This window comes from Odocoileus virginianus, chromosome 34, assembly GCF_023699985.2.
Source record: "Odocoileus virginianus isolate 20LAN1187 ecotype Illinois chromosome 34, Ovbor_1.2, whole genome shotgun sequence".
Taxonomy (NCBI): domain Eukaryota; kingdom Metazoa; phylum Chordata; class Mammalia; order Artiodactyla; family Cervidae; genus Odocoileus; species Odocoileus virginianus.
In genome coordinates, this window is record NC_069707.1 from 15,257,413 (window position 1) to 15,281,424 (window position 24,012).

At 45.1% G+C, this 24,012-nt stretch overlaps 2 protein-coding genes across 6 annotated transcripts in view; both read right to left on the reverse strand.

Moving 5' to 3' along the window:
* Window positions 1-10,795, reverse strand: part of MTHFD1L (methylenetetrahydrofolate dehydrogenase (NADP+ dependent) 1 like) — a 176,222-nt gene extending 165,427 nt beyond the window's left edge. Inside the window, exons 1-5 of one of the 4 annotated variants that reach the window (XM_070461630.1) lie at window positions 10,375-10,788; window positions 5,593-5,677; window positions 4,124-4,174; window positions 3,976-4,029; window positions 760-884 (exon numbers count right to left, since the gene is read on the reverse strand). In XM_070461630.1, the coding sequence (XP_070317731.1) occupies window positions 760-884; window positions 3,976-4,029; window positions 4,124-4,174; window positions 5,593-5,677; window positions 10,375-10,595 (536 nt within the window). In that variant the 5' untranslated portion in view covers window positions 10,596-10,788. Of the gene's footprint in view, window positions 1-759; window positions 885-3,975; window positions 4,030-4,123; window positions 4,175-5,592; window positions 5,678-8,956; window positions 8,978-9,532; window positions 9,618-10,374 lie in introns of those variants that run through there. The other 3 variants (XM_070461631.1, XM_020895877.2, XM_070461632.1) reach the window with 3 other exon arrangements.
* A 9,127-nt stretch (window positions 10,796-19,922) lies between these two features.
* Window positions 19,923-24,012, reverse strand: part of PLEKHG1 (pleckstrin homology and RhoGEF domain containing G1) — a 239,557-nt gene continuing 235,467 nt past the window's right edge. For both annotated transcript variants that reach the window (XM_070461602.1, XM_020895883.2), the window contains one exon: window positions 19,923-23,478. In XM_070461602.1, coding sequence (XP_070317703.1) covers window positions 22,415-23,478 — 1,064 coding nt within the window. In that variant the 3' untranslated portion in view covers window positions 19,923-22,414. The remainder of the gene's footprint in view (window positions 23,479-24,012) is intronic.

Consider the following 24,012-nt stretch of genomic DNA (forward strand, 5'->3'; position numbering starts at 1 on the left):
CCCTGTTTGAGCCTGCCCTAAGTCCCAACAGAAGGCCTGGATGATGGCAGAATCTGGATGTGTCAGTGAGGTGGTCATCCATTCAATCCAGCCCCCACGAGAATAATATTATAAATCTGCTTACCACCCTGCAATGCTAAGTAGGTTCTTTTAGGTCACAGTACATAAATCTCTTGTTTCCACGGAGGAGAATGAGGTTTTCAACTTTTAGGAAACATTAGGAACTCCCATATGCGTGGGTAGTATTCCTTGTCCCTTGAAGCTTATGTCATGACATGACACACATCCAAGACCAATATCAAGGCACCTGCTATTCACAGTTTTTCCCTTCAAACAAAACCCTGCATTATGAAAGTAAGGGCTTGCTTTGTTTTTCTCTACTGGCCTGGAACTGAGGAAGAATACTCTATTGCTGGTGAAGCAGGTATCTAGGCTTTTTCTCTAGTCTGGTAGAATTATCAAGGAAAAGTTATTTCAAGAGGAGAGCAGGCTAAGGACTCTGTAAGTCAGATAGGACCTTCTCAAATGAATATGACTGGTTAATTCCCAAATGGCACATAAGCACTACAAAAGGGCAAGGGTATTTTCCCAAACATGCACTTTCTTAAGCAGAATTTAACAGGCCCTCCAACTCCTGAAATATTTAAAATTATTCCTTTCAAATCTTAATTACTGACATAGTTGAAAGAGCAGAGTTTTAAAAAATGCACCGTAAAAAATCTAGCAATGAGTGGATTGTTTTCTTTTATATGTTCTTACCCATCCACATCTTTTTCTGGTTTCAAAGCATTGAGGATTTTGTTGCTAAATGAGGTCTCAGCGATCTGAAGGGCAAGGCCATGTACTCTGGTGTCTTCATTAATCTTCAGGATCTCATCTATAATCTAACAGGAAAACTATAGTCAGTTGTGCAAAAATAAGACCCAACAAAAGGCATATTATATTAAACATGAATTCATAAAAATGTATGTGTTCTAGTTTCTTCTTGTCCTTGTTGAAGACCTGGTGTAAAGCAGAAAGAAGTCTATGTTCCCTTCTCACCACATTTATAAAAGCTTGGCTGAATTTTTAGTGTCATTCTTAATCACTATTCTCTACCAGAACAGGACAAAACAAAACCAAAGCTCAATAATTAAGAAAGACACGAGATGTCACAAATGAGAGCCGTAAAAGACAATTCCCTGTCCACAATCAGATTTGAGCCCATCTGATGCTCTCTTGCCTACCTGGGAACAAGGCCAGATACAGACCCCACAAATTCCCATCTTTTGTCCATGAATAACTTAGCTGAACTGCTTGTCCCCACTGACCCATCAGAATAAAACTGCTTGTAAATTGAACTTTAGGTAAGCTTCTTTCCTTCCCTCTGCTTCTTAAACTTTGATCTGTGCTATGCTGTGTTTAGTCACTCAGTTATGTCCAACTCTTTGTGACCCCATGACTGTAGCCCACCAGGCTCCTCTGTCCATGGAGATTCTCCAGGAAAGAATACTAGACTGGGTTGCCACACTCCCCTCCACGGGATCTTCCCAACACAGGGATTGAACCCACGTCTCCCACACTGTAGACACATCTTTACCATCGGAGCCCAAACATTGACCCAGCCTCAGTCTGACTGCCAGAGGGCACGGTCCAGCCTCCACTTTCAGGCTGGCTTCAGGGTAAAACATTCTTTCATCTGCTATCTCGTCAAGCCACCCTTTCCTTCATCACACTGGCTTCTTTCCAGCTTTCTCTCCCCCTCCCTATAAAAGACAAACCTTCTGCCTACCTCTCAAAGGCATGTAGAAGTTATGGGAAGAGTACATTTCCTTAACAGGCCCGTTCCCCACCTTGCAGTAATTCTTTTGGATTATATCACTTCTCACTGAGTCTGGATTTATTTTCTCTCTGATGCTGGCTAGAATGTGGACTCGTGAGAGTCCCTTGGACTGCAAGATGATCAAACCAGTCAATCCTAAAGGGAATCAATGCTGAATATTCACTGGAAGGACCGATGCTGAAGCTGAAGCTCCAATACTTGAGCCACCTGACGCAAAGAGCTGACTCACTGGAAAAGACCCGGATGCTGGGAAACATTGAGGGCAGAAGAAGGGGGGCGATAGAGGATGAGATAGTTAGATGGCATCACCAACTCAATGGACATGAATTTGAGCAAGCTTCGGGAGATGGTGAAGGACAAGGAAGCCTGGCGTGCTGCAGTCCCTGGGGTCACCAAAAGTCGGACACGACTGAGCAACTGAACAACGCAACAATAGAATGTGGGTGTGATCTGTAGAGTTGAATGGGCCATCCTGGATATGAGGCAGCACAGCAAGATTCTGGAAACCTGAGTATCTAAGGACTTTGTGATGCCACCACACTAGCCAGGGATCCCCTACTTCTGAACTTTGGTGGTGGGGCTGGTTTAGTCGCTAAGTCACGTCCGACTCTTGCAATCCCATGGACTCTGCCCACCAGGCTCCTCTGTCCATGGGATTCTCCAGGCAAGAAGACTCGAGTGGGTTGCCATTTCCTTCTCCAGGGGATCTTCCCAACCCAGGAATCAAACCTGGATCTCCTGCATTGCAGGCAGATGATTTACCAACTGAGCTATGTGGGAAGCCCACTTCTGAACCTTATGCACCTACAGAAGACTTTAAGTGCTATTCCCGATTATTCACAGTTTTCATCACTGCCATAGGGAGTCTGAAGAACACCTAGCCACAGAAGGGTCAGACACCAGGATGGCCCTGGTTTAGTGTCCAAGGCCCTACTTATGGAGTGCAGCCTCTCCCAGGCTGGAGATACACACAGGAGGGCTGACATCCCTGCTGGTGGACACAACTATAGCACACACAGTAGCACTGAAAGAACTTATAGCGGTTTTTTCATCAGCTGCCCCAAACCACTTAAAAGATTCACACAAAGTTAGCCTGCAAAAGGATCTGGAAAATGATCCTGTCCTTTATTTTATCAACCAGGCAACTGCAACCCAGAGGAACCAAAGGATGGCCCAAGGTCAAACAACCCAGGTCAGGACACCACAAATCAGAACAAGTCCTCCAGACACTGACAATACCACTAGACAACGCTGTTGCTACTGCTGAAGAAACACAACCAAAGTGACCATGTCATAGCTCATGTATCAACAGAAGCATACGGTGTGTGCTAAGTCGCTTCAGTCGTGTCCAACCCTTTGTGACCCCATGGACTGTAGCCCACCAGGCTCCTTTGTCCACAGGATTCTCCAGGCAAGAATACCTGAGTGGGTTGCTAATTTCTTCTTTAGGGGATCTTCCCAAACCCAGAGATCAAACACACGTCTCTTAAGTCTCCAGTATTGGCAGGTGGGTTCTTTACCACTAGTGCCACGAGGGGAGGCCTTATTGAGCAGCAACATATGGTAAGGAGATAAAAAACAAGGTACTGGGACTTCCCTGGTGGTCCAGTGGCTAAGACTCTGAGCTCCCAATGCAGGGGGTCTGGGTTTGATCCCTGGTCAGGGAACTAGATCCCACATGCCACAAGTAAGAGTTTGAATGTCACAGCTCAAGAGCCTGAATGCTGCAACTAAGGTTGAAGATCTGACGTGCCACAGCTGAGACTTGGTGTAGTCAAATAAATAAATATATCAAAAACAAAACAAAACATGGTACTACTATATAGCACAGGGAACTACCTGTAATAAACCATAACGCAAAAGAATATGTAAACGAAGATACAAGTATATATGTATAACCCAATCACTTTGCTATACACCAGAAACTAACACAACATTGTAAATTAACTCTACTTTAAAGAAAAAAGAAAGAAACATGATAAGGGAAAGATCACAGAGTATCTCTACACTAGTGGGAAAAGTGAATTCTTCCCTCCAGAAGTTCAGTCCCAAGAAAAGGCTTGGTCAATTCCACCCACAAGAGATGCTAAGAGGTCTACTAGGACTGAGGGGGAAGAACACAAAGTTAAGAGTCACATGTCCTGCTGTCTTACCTCATCTTCCCCGCTCTCCGCAGGCAGGCAGATGTGGGTGATGTTCAGACCAGCCTGCAACGAGTACACAGGGCGAGTTTGTCACTGAGAGAAGACGAATGTACCACCCAAAAATTAAAATGCATTTTTGAAAATCAACAATCCTTACCTCCTCAGCCAAATTCTGGTTTACTTCTTGCATCAAATTATCATCACCTGCCTTGGGAGAGAGGAGACAGAAGGAGAATGTATTAAAGATCAACATAAAAAGATCTTGAATAGGCACAGAACAATACAAAGACTAATTCTGTGATCATGCATTATCTAACAACAAAGACAATAAAAGGGAAATGCAGAACAAGAATACTGTTGCTCATAAAAGGGAGCTAATGGCTGGTCTCTATTAATATGGCAATTTCTCAGGCTTTCAAGTTATATTTCTTTTTAAAATAAGAATCCACACAGGGCATATACAGCCACAACCAGAATCCACTTCTAAGTGAGGAATGCCAAACAGGGGGATTTAGGTGACTTGCCCTTCAGTGAAAAGCTATCAAGTAAGCTGAATTCCAGGAGGCTAGGCCCTTGGTTCACTTTTCTTTCCACTCTTCTCACCTGCCTATCTCTGCAGGAACAGACTCCAAAGAAAGCAAGTGACTTGAGCATAGCTCTCTGGTCTTGAAATCACAGCGCTGATGAGGCAGCTCTTCTGATACATTAAACGCATGCCAAGAACAATAGTGGCAGCTCAACTGTTGGGCTGTGTTAGCTTACAGGCTTGGCTCAGCTCATCACTTGCCCGCACCTGGCATCACCTGGTGTGCCAACACAGGTGGTAAATAGTGCCAACTGCAGCGGGCAACAAAGGGTCCAAAGTCAGAAGACAGATGTGGAATCTGAAGTCCTTCTGACATGCCATGGCTTCTGGCCCTTCAGACTCAAGGCAGGCTTTAGAGACTAAGTAATAAGATCACCAAATACTGTGTCTCAGCAAGCTTCTGTCTTCCATGGAAACAAAGAGGCATGATTTTCCCCGTTCCCCTCAGATCACATCTGATAAGAATTTATACTTGGCTACAGTATATCCTGCATAACGCAAGTTATGGGAGCATCTACCTCCCGACCTCTGGAAGTTATCCACACCAAAAGGAGACAGACGCAAACAAAGCGGTACCTGACCTGTAACCCTGAAGCAGCAAAATGACCAGAAAAAGGGGGGGACAACAGCATTTCTAGCTGAGGCTTCTCCTTCCTCCCCCAAGCCCCAGTGGGATGTCGGTGATGAGAAATGCAGGTGGTTGTCTGTGTACCATCTAGATTGAAAGACACCGGGACTTCTCTGGTAGTCCAGAGGTTAAGAGTCTGTCTGCCAACACGGGGGACACAAGTTTGATCCCTGGGCTGGAAGATTCCACATGCCGCAGAGCAACTAAGCCCATGTGCCGCAACAGACCATGTACTGACTGAACCGAGGCATCAAGAGCCCGTGCTCTGCAACAAGAGAAGCCACGACAATGAGAAGCCCACACACCACAACTAGAGAAAGTCCATGCGTGGCAGCGAAGACTCAAAATAGCAAAAAAAAAAAAAAAAAAAGACATCATAAAATAGAAACACAGAACCACATTCTCAGCTTACCTGAATAATAGCAAGAACCGGCTTAAAGGTAGGGGTCTTTTCTTGCAATAAACTCAGGACTTCTTTCGAATTCTGAATGACTTCTCTACATTGGGAAAGAGAAACAACATAGTCAGATCTAGGTTTGACTAGAAAGGGAGGGTACCACACTTTCTTAGAAGGTCTCTTAGTCTACTTAGACAGCAAAAGGGTGCTCCTCCGGGTATGCACAGGGTCAGGGGGATGCCCAGGAGAGCAATCATGAACTACTTAACCCGGCATAAAATATGACAACCTCTTAATTTTCAAAATAAGCGGAGGCAAACGAGCTGGATCCGAATGGTAAATTTCCAGGGGTGACTTTTTCTCTTGCCATTTTCTAAGTTTACTGTAGTAAGAAGTTTGGGTTTCTTGGTTCAATAATCCCCCTTCTCCACCACACTCCTTCCACTCCAGAAGAGTCTGGGTCCAGGGGGAAAGCAAATCTGGGGGGGGTGGTTTACTAATACAGGGGATTGTGGAGGGGGTAAGAAGTGATGAGTCAGGATATACTTTAAGCTCCTGAGTTTACAGAAGGGATGGGAAGCAAAGGCTGCAGAAACTCTGGGGAGGTGGAGGGATCAGATATTCTCCCGAGACCTCTCACAGAAGGAGCCTTTCACTCCTCTGGGCCCCTCAAGTCTGCACTGGAACCTCCTGAAAAATAGCAGGGGCCACCTTCTTCTTAGCATCCCCCAGGTGTCAGCTCCCAGGGACAGGGGCAGGCTGAGATAAACGTGGTACAAGGCAGGCTCTCTTTCTGTAGCTTCCTGGGATGAGCCATTTCAGAGACGACTTTCCACCACCATCCACACAAAATGTTCCTTACTTGTATACAATCAAGAAAGTCGGCTCTTTCGGTGAATTTATTTACAGAACAGAAACAGAGCCTCAGACATAGAAGACAATCTTATGGTTACCAAAGGGGAAGAAGGGCAGGGGGAGGGATAAATCGGGAGTCTGGGATTAACAGACTTCACCCTATAGGAAATAGACAAACAACAAGGACCTACGATGTAGCACAGGGAACGACATTCAGTATCTTGAAATAACTAAGGAATCTGAAAAAAAGATACATCTGTACTTATATCTGGGCTTCCCTCATGGCTGAGACAGTAAAGAACCCGCCTGCAATGCGGGAGACCTGGGTTTGACCCCTGGGTGGGGAAGATCCCCTGAAGGAGGGCATGGTAACCCACACCAGTATTCTTGCCTGGAGAATCCCCACGGACAGAGGTGCCTGGCAGGCTACAGTCTGTGGGGTCGCAAAGAGTTGGACATAACTGAGCAACTGAGCACATATTTATATATCTATATATACACAGACATATGTATGTACTGAATCACTTTGCCATATAACTAAAACTAACACAACAACATTTTAAATCAATTAATTACATTTCAATTAAAATTTTTTAATCAAAAATATTAAATAATTTTTTAAAAAAAGTTGGCTCATTTTCCTTTCACAGTAATAAATAAGAGGCTTAGCTAAGGCGGTACCCAAGCTTCAGGGCTTAAGATCATCTTTAAGTTTTATCTCCCATCTCCACCAGAGTCTTGCACACACAACAGTTTTCAAAAACTGCAGGGTGAACTCCCAGCCAGGTCCCATCAGCAGTAAGTGGCCACAGACAAAGGGACTGGGCAAAATGGCCAGACGCAAAACTCCTCCCAGTTTTCAGAGAAGAAACTGACGAACGCAACTGGCGGGCACAGCTCCTATTAGGTGGAAAAGGGGTGCTCGGAAAATGTTTATAGGCCTCAAAACTTTACCAGATGAGCCTTTCCACTGTCAGCTGAGCCAAAAGAAATGGAAAAAATGAGCATGCAGCTGTCTACAAACCAGGCAAGTTTTTGTTTTTAATCACCTGGGATAAAGCAACTGGATTCCCAGTGAAACGACTATATTGTTCTGTTGAACTATATATGAAAATTCACAGATCACCTTATAAATGAGCCAGAATCTTCTTTGCAGCAAAACGTGGCTGAGGACCATGTGCTATATGCAGATTCCCTGCTTTTCTTATGTTTGTGATTATTTTGGCTACACTGCTTGGTGTGCAGGATCTTAGATGGAATCCAGGCACCCTGCAGTGGAAACTCAACCACTGGAGTCAACCACTGGGCCACTAGGGAAGTCCCTCCCCGCCTTTCTTGACTACGAATTTGGGCTGTATTGGGTCCTCATTTCTGCGCAGTGTGGGAAGGCACTGGAGTGTGTGTCCCAAGTGGTTCCTGGCAAGAAGGATCAGCCAGAGAGCGTGGGAAAGAGAATGGCTCTCTGCCTCAGCCCATCAAGTTGGACTCCCTAAGTCTGGGTGGGGCCTGGAATGTATGTTCTCAAAAAGGAGTGTCTGGGTGGCTCTAAAGCTCTGAGTGGAAATAGCTCCGGACCCAAGCTCAGGCTCTGGCTGACCAGCATGGACAATTTCCTGAGCAGTAAAGAACCCAGCTGTAAGGGCAGGAGCTCTACAAAGATTCTACCTTTGTTCTTATAATTGTAAAATGTTCTTCTGCACCTCTAAGCTACCCTTGAACACTGAAAACACGCCTTACAAAAGCACTTTCCCCAGAAAACACCTGCAGTTCCTACCATTCCAATAAATGAAATGCACTGGACTACAGAAGCTCAGATCTGTCACCAACTCAGCTACTTGACTAAATCCCCCACAACTTGTTACATGTGTAATGTATCATTCTTTGGGGTTACTCATTATTCCTACAGTGCCAACCAAAGCAAATAAGGAGTTATTAGGTTCAATAAGTCTAAAAAGTAGCATAAATGTTTCTAATCAAGAGATTTTTTTTTTTTGCCCTGGTGAGAAAAGTTGTCCTGTCAACTTTTAGTTGGAAGGAGATTTTTGCCTCCTATACTGTCTTCAGACTCTTACCTTGAAACCAAATCCCCCTAAAACCTCTTATTCAATTTATGATTAACCTATCTAAAATTTTTGTCCAGTTTCCTGTGCCCTTTGACTTTAATCCTGTGCTAAATAAACAATCAACCAGAGCCAGATGACTAAAATTGTTATTGGTAATCTCATTAATGTGCTAAAATTGCTGTCATAAAAATAAATAAGATTGCTATCATAGATCTCATTAACCATACACTCAGATGAGCTAACAGACTCCCACTCAAGGACCAGCCAGCCAGAGAAGCATAAACCGAAGACATGCTGATTGCCAAAGCTACAATTAAGAAATGAAATGTCACAGAAACGTCACAAGATGACTAATTCCAGCCTTTCAGTTCTTCCCCTTAAAAAAAAAAAAAAGAAAAACAAAACAAAAGGCTAACTCAGACACCAAGCTGGAGTGGATCTGAGGCTTGTCCTGGACTCACCTGCTCGGTACCCTACAACAAACGCTGTATTTGCCTACATCACAACCCCATGTCGGTGGATTGGCTTTGCTGCGTATTTGGCCAGCGTTCCCAGTTCAGTCTGTAACAGTCCCTTAAGGTGAGGTCATTGCTTAAAAGCTAATGACAGGAAGAGGTGAAACCTCAACTTTCAGAGAGACAAGGGTGAGCTAAACAAAAGGGTCCTTGGAGTCGCAGGCCACCTCAAGAAGTGCTTTGGAAACAGGTATATTCATTCTCAGAATGAAGGATAGAAAGAAAACAGACGAGGATGTCTATGGCTGAAGGCGAACAGCTTGCTCGGGGACTGGCATCCTGGAATTAGGAGTCCTGGTGAGGGCCTTCCCGCCACCCCCAGGAACGTCCGGAGCGCTTGCTCTACGCTGTCTGGGTCCCCAGCTACCACACTTCTCCAGACCGGACTCTACTTCCCTTTTCTCCGCCGAAGGGCGAAGAGGAGCGGCTAGGATGTGTGTGAGGGATCGGGGGGCGGGGGGGGGGGAGGTGGGTGGAGGGGGACCCCGAACATCTCCGGGTGCGGACAGCGGAAGGCCTGACCCGGGGCTCCCAGGGTTCGCCTCTGGCCCTCGAGAGAACTCTGGAAACAAGCTGCGCTGGGGATGCCGTGCCCACTGTGCAGAGACGCCTGGAACCTGACGGCCCCGACTTCGATCGCCTCCAGTGAGTCAACGGGTGGGCCGGGCCGCAGTCCTCCCAGGCGCCGGAGGCTGCGGTGATGAGCGCGGACTTCAACGGCAGTCAGTGTCGACGGCGCCCAGACAGAGTCTGGGAGGCGGAGCCGCCGCGCCAATGGGCGCGGATCGCCGGGCCCTTGCTGCGCCCCCCTACTCCCCCCACCCTAGCCCCAAAGCGCTCCAACCCCCGACCCCAGATCCGACCAGCGGAAGGGCGGAGCAGAAGGTGGAGCAGGCGCCCCTCCTCCTCGGGGACTCCCACACTCGCCGCGCCGCGCCGCCCCTTTCCTGCCCAGGCCGCGCCCCGCGCGGTTGCATCAGAGCCCGCGGCTGGAGGCGCACGTGGAGCGCGGCACGCGGTCTGGGCTACGCAGCACCCGCTGGGGAGGTCCACGCCCTCCCGATCCCCCGCCCCCGGACCTGGGCTGGCCTGGGGAAACTCCGTTCTCGCGCTCGCCTAGCCCATCCTCCGGATGTCCGCGTTGCCCGCCCCCCACCCCCGCCCCCAAACCCCGACCAGCCGCCATCACCCCGAAAAAGTTGGCACCAAACACTACAGCCCATGCTCAGCGAACCTCCACGGAGGTTCCCGGGGGTCGGCCGAGACTCGAGCACTGCAGCTGCCCGCCTCCTGGGTTCCTCGTAACCCCCCCAACCCCCCGCCACTGCCAGGAACCTGGGCGGCGGCGAGCGCCGGACACTCACCGGACGATCGAGTCCCGCGCTGGGGGCGCCGGGCTGCCCGAGCCCTGGCTGCTCCCGGCCTGGGTATCCCGCAACCGCTGTTGCCCGAGGAGACCCTCCCCGCCGCCACATCCGCCGCCCCCGCCGCTGCTGGCGCGACAAAGGGATGGCAGGCGGCGCGGCGGGCCGGGGGGCTGCGGGCGCGCGAGCCGGCGCAGGACGAGCGGCAGGCGCGCGCTCATGGCGAGGCGCGAGCGGTGGCGGCGGCGAGAACCGGAGGCGGCGCGGGTCCTATCGCGACGAGGAGATGCGGCTGCAGACCTCGGAGAGGCAGCGGCTCACGTCTCGGCCGGGGGGGTGGCTGGGCGGGCCGGTAGCGGGGCCAGAGACTGGAAAGACCTGGCTTGCCTTCCTCGGCGGACGGGGGCCCCTAGGGGGCACTGCGCTCGGTGGCCGTGACGTGGGGAAGGCGGGGGCCTGCGGGACGCGGGGCTGGTGTTCGAGCTGCCTGGACGCCTGGCTTTCGGGCAGTTTTGAGTCGCAGGCGAAAGTTGATTAGGGATAAAAATCAGAGGAGGGTGGGGTGTGAGGATGGGCCTCCCGCCCTGCCTCGAGACCCTACGTTCTTCCTCCGCCTAGGATGCAGATAGCATCCTACTCGCGGGTGGCAGTTTGCTTCCTAGGAGGGCAGTTGGTCTAGGTGCTGATTGGATTTATCAAGCTGGAGGAGACCAGTGAAGGGTGTGTGGGCCTTGGAGTTCACAAGGTGACTTTGCAGCCTTAGGCAGGTGACAGCCTCTGAGAAGCTTAACTGCCTCAAAATGAGATGCTGTGTTTAAAATCTTATAAATCCCAGGTAAAAGAGGAATAAAGGGACAAGTTATGAACACTGGTTTTTCCAGCAGCTAAAGTCTGTACGAGATGCTAGAGAGACACCAAATTTAGTCCTAAAAAAACTGTTTTGTCCTGATTTTCAACCTGGAGAAAATTGGGATCCAGAAAGATCAGTTTGGTCTGCAGGCCTTTAGTGATCATATCTTAATCTTATACTACTGTCTATATTTTCTTTATTGCAAGGCTGATTGCCACATCTGACATGGGGAGGGTATAGCAATAGTTTTTTGTTTGTTTAGTCGCTAGGTAGTGTCGAACTCTTTGCGACCCTATGGGCTGTAGCCCACCAGGCTCCTCTGTCCATGGGATTTTCCAGGCAAGTATACTGGACTGGGTTGCCATTTCCTTCTCCAGGGCATCTTCCCAAACCAGGGATCAAACCCGCATTGGCAGAAAGATTGTTTATCACTGAGCCACCTGGGAAGCCCACAGCAATAGCTAACATTTCACAAACGTGTGAGGTTGGTATTACCTGTTAACACAAGTGGAAACAAAATCATAGAAGTTGTGTCTTGTACAAGTATTCCAAACTAAACCTGGGTCCACTCGCCGGGGCTCATTAAAACCAACCTACTGACATCAGGTTGTGATGAGGGAAAAGTGCAAGGGTTTATGCAGGTGCCAAACAAGGAGAACTGGCAGCTAATGGTGCAAAAGGTGCAAATTTCCCAGTAGTTTTCAGGGGAAGGTTTTTTAAAGACAGGGTGAGGAAGAAGGTTTCAAATGTGTGATCAGCTCATGGACAGTCTTCTGATCGATTGGTGGTGAGGTAATTCTGAGTCAATATCATCAGCCTACTGGTTCAACTGGTCCGGGGTCTATGTGCTTGTGGGCAACATACAGTTGACCGCTTTGATCTAGTGGGGGTTTCACTCTCTGTAGAACAGCTCAAAGGATATGTCTCAGAATATTATCTATAGCCCTTGAGGAGGAACAAAAGGTCCTTGACTTTGTCTAAGGACTAAACTATTAATAATTATTTTGGTCTTACTTGGCTGTTTTGCTTTGTTTCTGCACTTGCGCACTTCTCTGATTGTTTATTCTTTGGAACTTGGGGAAAGTCTGGGAGGCTGAAGTTTTTCTACAAACAAGAGGCAGGTGGAGGACATGGGGGTGGTGGAGAAATGCACCATAGCGTCCTGCTCCATTATGCAAACATATAAACATCAGAAAGGAGACCTGAATGGCCTGTTCAGCTACTGTCCTGATAATCTTGGGCAAGTCTTAAAACCCTCAGAGGCTTCTGTGTCTCATTATAGATTGCAGACCACTCATTTAATGGAAATAGCAGTGAAAGAACCTATGGTAGTTTTCTTTTATCAGCTGGCCAAAACACCACTTAAAGATGCACATAAAGTTAGACTGGAAAAGGATCCGGAAAATGATCCTGTCCTTTATTTTATTGATGAGGCAACTTTCACCCAGAAGAGCCAAAGAGTGACCCAAGGTCGAACAACTTATCAGGACACTGCAAAGCAGAACAAGTCCTCCAGACACTGACAGTACCACTAGACAATGCTGTTGCTACAGCTGAAGAAACACAAGCAAAGTCACCACATCATAACTCACGTTGTCCATAGAAACACAGGTTGCCCTGGAGGCTCAGATGGTAAAGTGTGAAAGTGAAAGTTGCTCAGTTGTGTCCAGCTCTTTGTGACCCCATGCACTATACAGTCCATGGAATTTTCCAGGCTAGAATACTGGAGTGGGTAGCTGCTCCCTTCTCCAGGGAATCTTCCCCACGCAGGGATTGAAGCCAGGTCTCCCATGTGGCAGGCGTATTCTTTACCAGGCGGTAAAAAATCTGCCTGCAGTGCAGGAGATGTGGGTTTGATCCTTGGGTGGGGAAGATCCCTGGAGAAGGAAATGGCAACCCACTCCAGTATTCTTGCCTGGAGAATCCCATGGACAGAGGAACCTGGCAGGCTACAGTCCCTGGGGTCACAGAGTTGTACATGACTGAGCGACTTAACACTTTCATTTAATGGACATTCATTGGATGTTGCTGAACATGGGTCACTGGCCACAAAAATGAAAATCACCCAGTCCACAGGAAATTTATGGGAAATCTCTGTACCTTCCTCTTAAATTTGCTGTGAACCTGAAACTGTTCTTAAAAAGAAATCCCCCCCCCCTTTTTTTTAAACTTATCTAATCTACCCTCAGGAGTTTTCAACAGTAACTCCACAACTGTGGTGACAGTTTGCCAGTCCATCTGATGAGTGCTGACTACAGTGATATTTACAAAGAGTATGAACTCTGGAGACCACATATTACAAATCTTGTTTACAGGAAATGTCCAGGATAGACAAATCTATAGAGACATAAAATGCCAGGGTTTGCTTGCGGCTGAGGGCAGGGGAAATGGAGGAACTGGAGGTGAGAGCTGATGGGCACAGGGTTGTTTTCTGAGATTATGAAAGTGAAATGCATCACTGTTTCTGGAGGAGAATCAAGAGAAAACACCAGAGGATCCGAAGCTGTAAATAAACGTGTTTTTCCAATATATGTACTATTATTTATAATGTATATATAGAAAAACCTAAAGGAAAAATAAAATCACCCACAATACTAACGCCAAGTCATAACTGTTAATTTTAATCTCTTGATTTTATTTGAGATTGTTTTATAAAATTGCAACCATAGGCCTCTTCTTCACTTGCTGTATTAGTTTGCATGAAATTGGGAAAGGATAATATTTGAAATCATGACTTCTAATGGTTATATATTATAACCTATTTTGTGGATAGACCATAATTTATTTTACGTTTCCCTCACATTGTATTGTTTGCAGTTCTGATGTGAGAAATAACATTCTTTCATTTGCTTGCTCCGTGGCTGTGCGTTGATGGCTTTCTATGTGTCGAGGGAGGGGTGGGAAGGTGAATTGGGGTCACACTTGTGGTGGCAATATTTACCCATCTTCCTTTGCAGAAGCAGTTCTCAGAAAAATTATAACTGCTGAAAATGTTAAGTGGAAAAGAAACAGCACAGGGAAGTGGAGGATAAACACCATAGCCACATCTTCATAGAAAAAGACAACCCTCCTGATCATATTGAATTGCAGTTTTTGAACTGCATGGTTCAGCATGGCACAGCAGGTCCCAAAGACGACTTTCAGCACTTAATGAAATATTCTATATGGAAGAAAAATTTGAATAGAGAAGAACAATTTAAAACCAGTATGCATAAGCTAAACTGATTGGGAACGGTGAACCAAAAAACCTAACTTGTTACCATAATCCCTAATATGGAAATGACTCAGGCCATATATTGAGCTACAAACCTGCCTTGAGGAAGGCACTTTGGAGAATGTTTTCAACCATCACCAAAACCATATGATGACCCATATGTTTAAAGTGATACTTCGTATCTTTAAATTAGGTCTCACGTTAAAGTATAATAATAAAGTTTACCTAGAGGCTTTGCAGGTTTTTTTCTTAAATGTATTAAAGTTATACTTTCTAATCTTAAAAAATTTTAGATGTTTGACACTGTACTCAGGTCTGTCTCATAATATGATTAACTGTGATCTTAGATATAATTTTAAAAAATCACTTTAAGGTCTAGAACAACAAATGCCTGGGCTGATCAAGCCAGTTAGTGTATTGTGCTCAACCTCTCCAAATCCTCATGTGGGTGACCATGGAGGCCTTTGTCCTCTGCTCACCTTTAACTCTTCTCCAGCTCCACTCTGGAGTCAACAGGAGGGCCTGAGTATCAGGTGCTTACCTTGCAGATGAGAGCTATTTGGGTTCTTATATACTCATAATTTGGCTTCCTAGGAGGCTCAGAGGTAGAGAATCCACTTGCCAATGCAGGAGATGCAAGTTCAATCAGTGGGGCAGGAAGATCCCCTGGAGAAGGAATTGGCAATCCACTCCAGTATTGCTGCCTACAAAATTCCATGGGCAGAGGAGCTTGGCAGGCTACAGTCCATGGGGTCCCGGAGAGTGGGACATGACTGAGCCGCTGAGCATGCACATGTACATAAAAACTGACAACCCCAGTGGGGACTGCCTGGGGCTGCTCTTGCCTTCTGAGATGGCCCACATCCAGAGTCTGTTTCCTCCCTGACTAAGCCTTCTTTCACCTTACTATGGGTTGATTTTGAATTCTTTTCTGCACAAAGCCAAGAACTCCCTTTTGACGGCTGTCCCGGGGACTCAGATGTGATTTGGGATGAGACCATCCTTTTTCTCACCCCACTCTCTTTCCTGTAACACTTTGCAATAACATTTGCACATAGATCAAAGTTTGTTTCCAATAGGGAATACATATGTATGGTTAATATAATATTTATGTCTCCTTCCAGGGCAGAAGACAGATAATGTTTTCTGTCCACAGAGTTAATATAACGCCTCCCTCCAGGGTCAAAGATTGGGCAAGATGGCCAGTAGGTCTTTAAGATACTGCTACTACTGCTAAGTCACTTCAGTCGTGTCCGACTCTGTGCAATCCCGTCCCTGGGATTCCCCAGGCAAGAACACTGGAGTGGTTGCCATTTCCTTCTCCAATGCATAAAAGTGAGAAGTGAAAGTGAAGTCGCTCAGTCATGCCTGACTCTTCTTGACCCCATGGACTGCAGCTTACCAGGCTCCTCTGTCCATGGGATTTTCCAGGCAGGAGTACTGGAGTGGGGTGTCATTGCCTTCTCCGTCTTTAAGATAAAGGATTCCTAAATCCAGTATTCCTAGAGCAAATATTCCTATACCAGCCTCTATCCTAGAGTGAAGGAATCAACACTTAATAAGACAGACAGAGGCTCAGGTGTCAGTTTACTATGCATAACTGGCACAAAAAAACAGGCATGTTGATATAAAGCTATAAAGCATGAAGGTTTAGTGCTATAAGCATTAAGAAGAGGCACCTTTCCAGACCTAGAGAGTCATCAGAAACTCCCATCAGATCAACTGGAACCTAAAGGATGATGATATTAACCTTTTCCGACTTCAGTCAACTAAAGCTTGAACTGTGTCAACCTTTACCCAAATTTTATGCTGAATTCTGCCCAAACCCCTTCATAAATAGGCATGTACCCTTACCTTAAAATCTTCCCCAACTTTGCTGTTGGGGAGATACTGCTTTGGGAAACATGTCAAGTGTTCTCCTTACTTGCTGCAAGTAATAAATCCTTCTCCCCATTTTTGGCCTGGTTGTGTCTTTGGGCTTTACACCCACCAAGAGGTAAACCCAATTTTGGGGTAACGATATGATTGCTCTGAGACACTCTCTATGGGTCTCCTGCATTTTGCGTCTCTGACTGTCTTATGTCAGTCTTGTTCTAGGCTACCTGGCAAGGATATTTGTATAGCAAACAACCTTGGAAGAGAGTGTCTCCCTCCAGGGCAGAAGGCAGATATGTTTGCTGTCTACAGAGTTAAGATAATGCCTCCCAACAGGGTCAAAGATTGGACAAGTTGGCCAGTAACTCTTTAACATAAAGGATTCCTTAAATCCAGTATTCCTCAGCTGTGGAGATATTACCAGGTAGGCATGCATTGGGTCGGAGAGCTTTAACCAAGGAAGTCAACGGGAGACCCAGAGCAGCTATCTCAGTCCTAGAGACAGCAAGCAAAAATTTGCAAACTACCACTTCATTATTCAGCACAAAGCAAAGTTTATTAAAGCATAGATAACACTCTCAGAGGGAGAGCCGGCTGTTTCTGCGAAGTGAAACCAGCCTTCCCATACAGGTTTAAGTATGTTTATGAGGAGTTATTCTGCCGGGAGGCGGAATGCACTTATGGGTGAGTGACAGGGGGAAGAGCTGGGGTGTTGTCATGGGTGATTATTTTTGTTTGAGTGACTGTCCCAAGTTCTATAACAAGTTCATTATTGCATATGCCCCTACTCTTGATTCACTAAGAGAAACCCACCTAAGGGAGGGCAAAACCACATGTAGATTATTATGTTAGTGTAATGCGTTTGTTTTTACTAGAGTTTATATGAGACTTCCCTTGTGGCTCACCTGGTAAAAGAATCCCCCTGCAATGCGGGGGACCTGGGTTCGATCCAGAGTGTATATGGGGCTTCCCAGGTAGCACAATGCTAAAGAATCCGCCTGCCAATGCAGGAGACGCAAGAGACGCAAGTTCGATTCCTGGATTTGGAAGATTCCCCTGGAGTAGGAAATGGCAACCTGCTCCAGTGTTCTTGCCTGGAAAATCCCATGGACAGAGGTGCCTGGCAGGCTACAGTCCATGGGGTCACAAAGAGTTAGACATGACTGAGTGTGCGTGCGCGCGCACACACACACACACACACACACACACACACACACAGCATGTGCAGCCCAGGGACATTATCTCCTGTTACTGGGCTCCCTCTTTATCAGGATAAATTGCCCACCAGCTGATCACAGTTTCCTTTGTTCTGGGTGAGGACAGGGGCGGGTCTCCAGGGTGGGGACTGGCTGGACTGCTTCCCTCCCGTCTTTAGCCACCATCACCTCTTCGCTGCTACTGTCAGGGGAGGGTGCCCAGATTGCTGCGGCTTAGCTTGCTTATTCCCCTCTTGCTTTTCTTTTTTGCCTCTGTTATCTCCTTGTTGTTAATGTCTTAACTACCTAACAAAACCACCCTGCTGTGCATATCTGGGCAGAGTGTGGCTTCTCTGCAGGCCTCTGTGGGCTTGGAAAAGGAAGGGAAACCAATGCAAATGAGAAGCTCATGCTGCCTGTCCTGCTGAAAGTGGTCATGACCTCTGATGCAGAGGCAGGCTGACTTGTTAGTGCAATTAGCGTAACTAACTTGCTAGTAAAATCCCAGACCCTCCACAGTTCTTAATAGTGATTTTTGAGCTGAATGTTGAGGACTGGGCAGGTTCTGTCCTGAATGGTAGTGGGAAGGCCATGCATGCAAAAGGAGCAGCTCCTACAAAGGCAGAGAGATTTGGGGACCTTTGTGCAAGATTTGATTCTGTCTGTGTTTAGAAATATGCTGCCTAAGACTTAGGAGGATAGAGGGGAACAAGTCTGAAAATGGGGAAGACTGGCAAGACAACCAGATAAGAAGCTAGGTCATCATCATCACCCCTTATGTTCTGGTTGATCTGCTCCGGTGGTTGAGCGCTTCAGGCTGATCTTTACCATGGAAAAAGAACCGGCAGTCCTTACACAACTCACATGCTATCTTTGATAGTGTTACTTCTCTTGCCTAATCACAATCTGTACTTTTGTTCCCTGTTGTCGTGTGTGCGCTCAGTCGTGTCTGACTCTTTGTGACCCATGGACTTTGGCCCTCCAGGCTCCTCTGTCCATGGGATTCTCCAAGCAAGAATACTGGAGTGGGCTGCCGTTTCCTACTCCAGGGGTTCTTTTCAACCCAGGGGTCGAACTAGAGTCTTTTCTGTCTTCTGCATTGGCGGGCGGATTCTTTACCACTGTACCACTTTTGTTCCCTGGGGAGCATTAATTACTGAGACCTGTTCAAGGGCAAGCGTTTTGGCCAGGCTTAGATCCCAAAATGGCTTAGGCCAAAAATGGCTTCTCTTATATCAAGAAAGCCACACCTGTTTCTCTTTCTCTGGGGACACGCTGCCTTATCTGATTACATCCCCACCTTTTAGGATGATACTCACCTTTAAATTCCATCGTCAGATCTCAGAGTCACCTCATCAGAATCCAGGGCTTAAGAGACTAGATCTAATTATTTTTTTTTCAAAGAAGGTGAAAATTTGGATTTTTATGTTAAAACTTTTTAAAATTGTGAAAACCAGATTCAGACTCCAGGTCACCAGTTTATAGCCTCTGATTTCACTAGTACATACAAGAAGGAATCTGCTTACCCGCATGGTCTTGGGATGCTTATATGGACAGCCATACCTTGCCATGGGGCTTCCCAGGTGGTACTAGTGGTAAAGAATCCAGCTGCCAGTGACTTAACACGCATATGCACACCTTGTCATACAAACGGTAAGATGCCTGAAGGCTTGTGTTCGCCCCATAGAGCGGATGATTTACTTGTTCTCCCCACCCTATTCTCTTACGTTTGAGCTGAATAAACATGGTTTTAGAGATAATGAAGTGAAACTGCTTGTTTCTCTTCCTTTCCTATTGTATGACGCATTGTGAATAAGCCATGGTCAGGAAAATCAAGCTTCGTTGTTTATCACAGATACACAAAGTGGGCTTTGCCCATGGGCTTGCATCTCCGGAGTAAAGTAGGCAAGTTTGCCTGTTGGCACCGAAAATATCTCAGCATTCTGGGCCCATCTCCTCTATCTCACCTGCCTTCAACCCCACCACTGCCTGCTAGGCTGTTCTAGGATCTTCTCTCACCGTGACAGCCAGTCATCAGGAAAGGCACTTAGCCTAAAGGGAATTTCAGAGAAAGGTATGCTAATCTCAGGCTAAATTTAATATTTGAAAAGTAATCAAGAGGTGCAGAAAATGGTCTGTCACAGGCTGCTGCTCTATCATTATAACACTTCTTTTCTTTTCTCTCTCTCTTTTTTGGCTACACTGAGAGGCATGTGGGATCTTATTTCTCTGACCAGGGATCAGATCTGTGCCCCACGTGCAGGAGAAGCATGGAATCCTAGCCACTGATTCACCAGGGAATTCCACCCTGAATTATTTTCTACATGGTGACTAAGATGAGGCAAAGTAGTATAGTAGTATCAGTCAGACAAATCTTGATGTTTCCAGAATCAACATACTAATTCACACTATATTTTACTTTGTACTTTACAAACTTTATTAAATAATGAGCATTACTAACTTTCATTATCTTATATACAGTATTTAAACTGTTTTCCAAGATGCATGGGTTTTTGTTTTTGTTTTCTTTTGCACAAAGAACAGAGTAGGTGAAAAGTGAACTTATAAAAACAATTAAATCTTCAGTACAGAGACCTAATAAGAACTTGACATACACTTAAGTACATATAACTCTTTCCCTGCAATTATATACATCCCTACCCCACCTCCCAAAGAAACTATTTTATTTTTTTGAAACTATTTTAAACAAGAGCACTCAATGGATAACTTTGAGGGAAAATATGAACCTGATGATATGTGTACACACAGATCTCAAAATCTGCATCCTGGCTGACAGAAGGGGTGTTCAGAACTACAGATTTGTCCTAGAACCTAAAGACAACCATACAGACATTTTATACAGTAAGACAGCAGCCTTCGTGAAGCAGGGTGTATTCCTATAAGTAATATCAAAGTTGTGCAACAGGACTGGTGTGGAGAATTAATAATTTCTGAGAGTAAGACACCAGATATGGATAATACAGAATTTGGGTCTTACAAACTAAAAAGCAGAACTGGGAAATCGTGTTCCTGGGACGAGAAAGTCAGGTAACTTTGTTTTGTAAACACACTTACAAATATCTCTAGCAAGTCTGAGAATCCACACTCTGTTACTGTGCTTTTCTTTTCTATACTGCTTCATCTTGAAAACTCATGTTATGTTTAAAGGAAGGCAATGAAAGAAGGAATGTTTCCAGAAAACTGTTCGTCAATATGGACTTTGTTTTATAAGCTACGAGAAGAAAGTACAGTATAGAAAAAGAAGAAATGGGTTATTTTTTTGTTAGTTAGAAAAGGAATGCATTAGGTACCTGTGTATAAGATAAGGATGGTCACATTTTATGTTCTTAAGTACAAGAGGCATAGCACTTAAACAGCAAAAAAGAATTATGCTAAGATGACTCAAATTACTGATTCAAATCAACATCATTACTTATCTTTAAATGAAAAGCCCAGATCCCATTTCCCTATACAGATTATTATATCTTTTAAGATGAAAGCTGAGAGGGTGGGGAAGGGACCACAGAATGTAGCTAAAATGAGAATGCAAAGGCCACTGTTTGAGAAAAGATTCTTTTTTCATTGATTGGAGTCTTCAATAAAATATTTTTAGAAAGCAGTAATAAATCCGCTATCATTTTTTTCTTCAGCTTCTTTAATTTTGTGTTTCACTCACAAGGTCTTGCTTTTGTTTTTCTGTTCCCTTCCATAAAGAATTGTATCAGTACATAATATCACAATGAACTGCTATTTAAAGGCCACAATTACAACATGAAAGTAAGATATGACTAGTCAGAACTTGGTGACCAAAGATTTTGCTCTTCTGTATGCCCCCAAACAATGAAAAAAGACTGCCATATTATGTTTGGATTAGAAAATAAATGTCATTGCCATCGATAAAATCCTCAAGCTGGGTTCAGGTCATCGGGATGAGCACAAAACTCAGGAAAGGACAATCTGCACAACTGCTCTGGGAAGACTAGGTTTAAAGAACATTGTTTTAGCTTATGGTTTACTTCATGTTGACTAAAAACAGGCATAAAAAGTAGTGGAGGTTTCTTTCTGCTCCCTACCCCCAACTGTCACATGATGAGATAGTCAAGTTGTATCCAGATGTCAACCCATCTTTTCTAATAAGTCGATTTGCATTTTCTTGCACTTGGTTTTAAACCATTAAGGGAATCATTCATTTAACCCCATGGAACATAAAATACATGATAAGCAGCACATTCTTCAGGTTTTGTTCAGGAATACAGATTTTTTGCTTATAGAAGTTTGGTCATATTACATTCTAATTTCCAATAATTACACACTTTCTGCAATATAATGAACTGATGTAAGGAAGTCAGTATAGAAACCCTAAAATGGGTATCTACACAATATTCTGATTAGAGATCCCTCATTTGAGGTTTTCTAGGGTCTTGTCATGAATTTAACAGAAATGTCACAGGTAAGCATAATCCTTTAAACAGCTTTAGCTTCCTTTCTTTTTTCTTCCGTGTCACCTCTGAGTCCTAGGATAAAACTAACTAGTGGCTTCCAGATAATAGGAGAGGATTATTGCATTTCTTAAAGTCTGAGTACTAATTGTCAGAAGAGGGAAAAAAAATACCATGGCCATCATGTTAAAAAAAAAAAAAGTCTAAAAATTTTCAAGGAAGATTGACTTACATTAAACATGAAGACCATCAGCATTAGTAAACAGTGTTACATGCTGACATTTGCTACAGTACAATCCTGGCTGATCGCCAGCCGTTTCAAAAAATTGTGCTATTAAAGAAAGTATATTTTACATCTCTGGTTATTACAAAGTTGTTTTAATCTGGTGCATACAAAACACCTCTCAGAATCTGTAATTCATGAGCACAGTAAGAAGTTAATTGAGACAGCTACTCTTAAGAACCTTTAGGCAAAGCTGCTTGAACTAAGACACTGGAATTTTTCCCTTAGAGACTGGACAATATTTTGCTGATTGGGAGATGGCCCTTTCCAGAGATAGTCATTTAGTTTGTCGGGATCATTGTATGGTGTCAGATACGGCGAAATCCCAAGTTTGCCACTTACTGGCTTTTTTGGAGTGCATGGACTATTCAAAGAGTAAGAAGTTGTGTGGCTGCAGACATTATCAGCAAAGTCAGCGTTTGTAATCTTTGGGTCAGATTTCCTCCTCCGACTGTGAGACAGTTCTAACTCTGACTCATCTTCTTCTGACTTGATCTCCACATAGTCATCTTCGTCTCCTTCGGTCTCTTTGAAATTGGAAAAATAGTTCTGGGTAGCTATTTGAGCACTTAAAGGTAAATTTCTATTCACTACCAAAACTTTCTGCGAGTCCTGGAGTGTGAGATCTGAGCGTTTTTCAAGGCCCTGTTGACCTGAGTCAGCAATACTTGGCAGCAAATCCTGGTGACTCTCCCACCTTGAAGTTCTGTGTAAAGACAGAGGCTGCTTCTTTGCCACTTCACTAGGGTAGTTGATGGAGTCCGCAGACTTGTTTATCAGGATGGAGGAAGATGACTGGGACCTGTTATAAGGCTGAGATTTAGCACTGATTCCTTTCCGACCCAGAGAGTTGTAAAGATGGGCCTGGCAGGAGTTCTCTTTGTTTGGCTGGCTGACCACCACGCTGTGTCTCTGCATGGAGCCCAGCAGAGGGTCGGAGGTTTGAAGAGAAGGCACGGAGCAAGCTGCGGACAGTTGTCTTGGGGTACTTCTTGTTTTGATCTCTAATGTGGGATATTTTGACTTTAAGTCCTGCTCTGGCCAGGGACAGAAGTCAGCTAACTCTCCGTTACTATAGGTTGAATGCAAAAGCCAGTCCTCGCTACCCTGCTGGGCGTGGGAAGGTGATGCAGAACTGAGGTTGGAGGGGTCTTGAGGGCTGGCCCAGCCATCCTTCTGAGTCTTAAAGGGTGTCTCTCTGAATACAATCTGGTCATACAGTTGGGAATACTCAGCAATCCTGGCACCTGGAAGGCAAGTATTAAAACAATAAATATACATAGAATCATTTCTGCATGTGAAGATTTAAAAACTAAGAATGTTCTAATAACATATTTAAAATATTTAAACAGTAGACAGGACTTTAAAGTTTGAGGATAGAAATCATCAAATGCTAAGCAACACAAATTAAGTTAAATTAATTAGTTAAACTAACACAGTTTAATAAAAAAAAAAAAGCCACCTAAAACTTCATTTAATTTGACCTAATTCTGGATTCTTTTATTTCAACAGCAGGTCTACAAGGGCTCCCTGTTTGTAATGAAAATTTCTAGTGTTCTTTACAAGCATGGAATAGTGTCAATGCTAAAAACAGGCATCATAAAAATAAGAAAGTCAGCACTTAAACCCTGGTCAACAAAAAATAACTCAAGTAGTCATTAAAAGAAGCACATCCACCATGCAGTGGCCATTAACCCTGCCTCACCAGGCTTGGCTGCTCTCACACAACTACTCCCAGAAAAGTCTGCTCCTAGCAGCTGTTCCTACACTTTCTGTTCCAG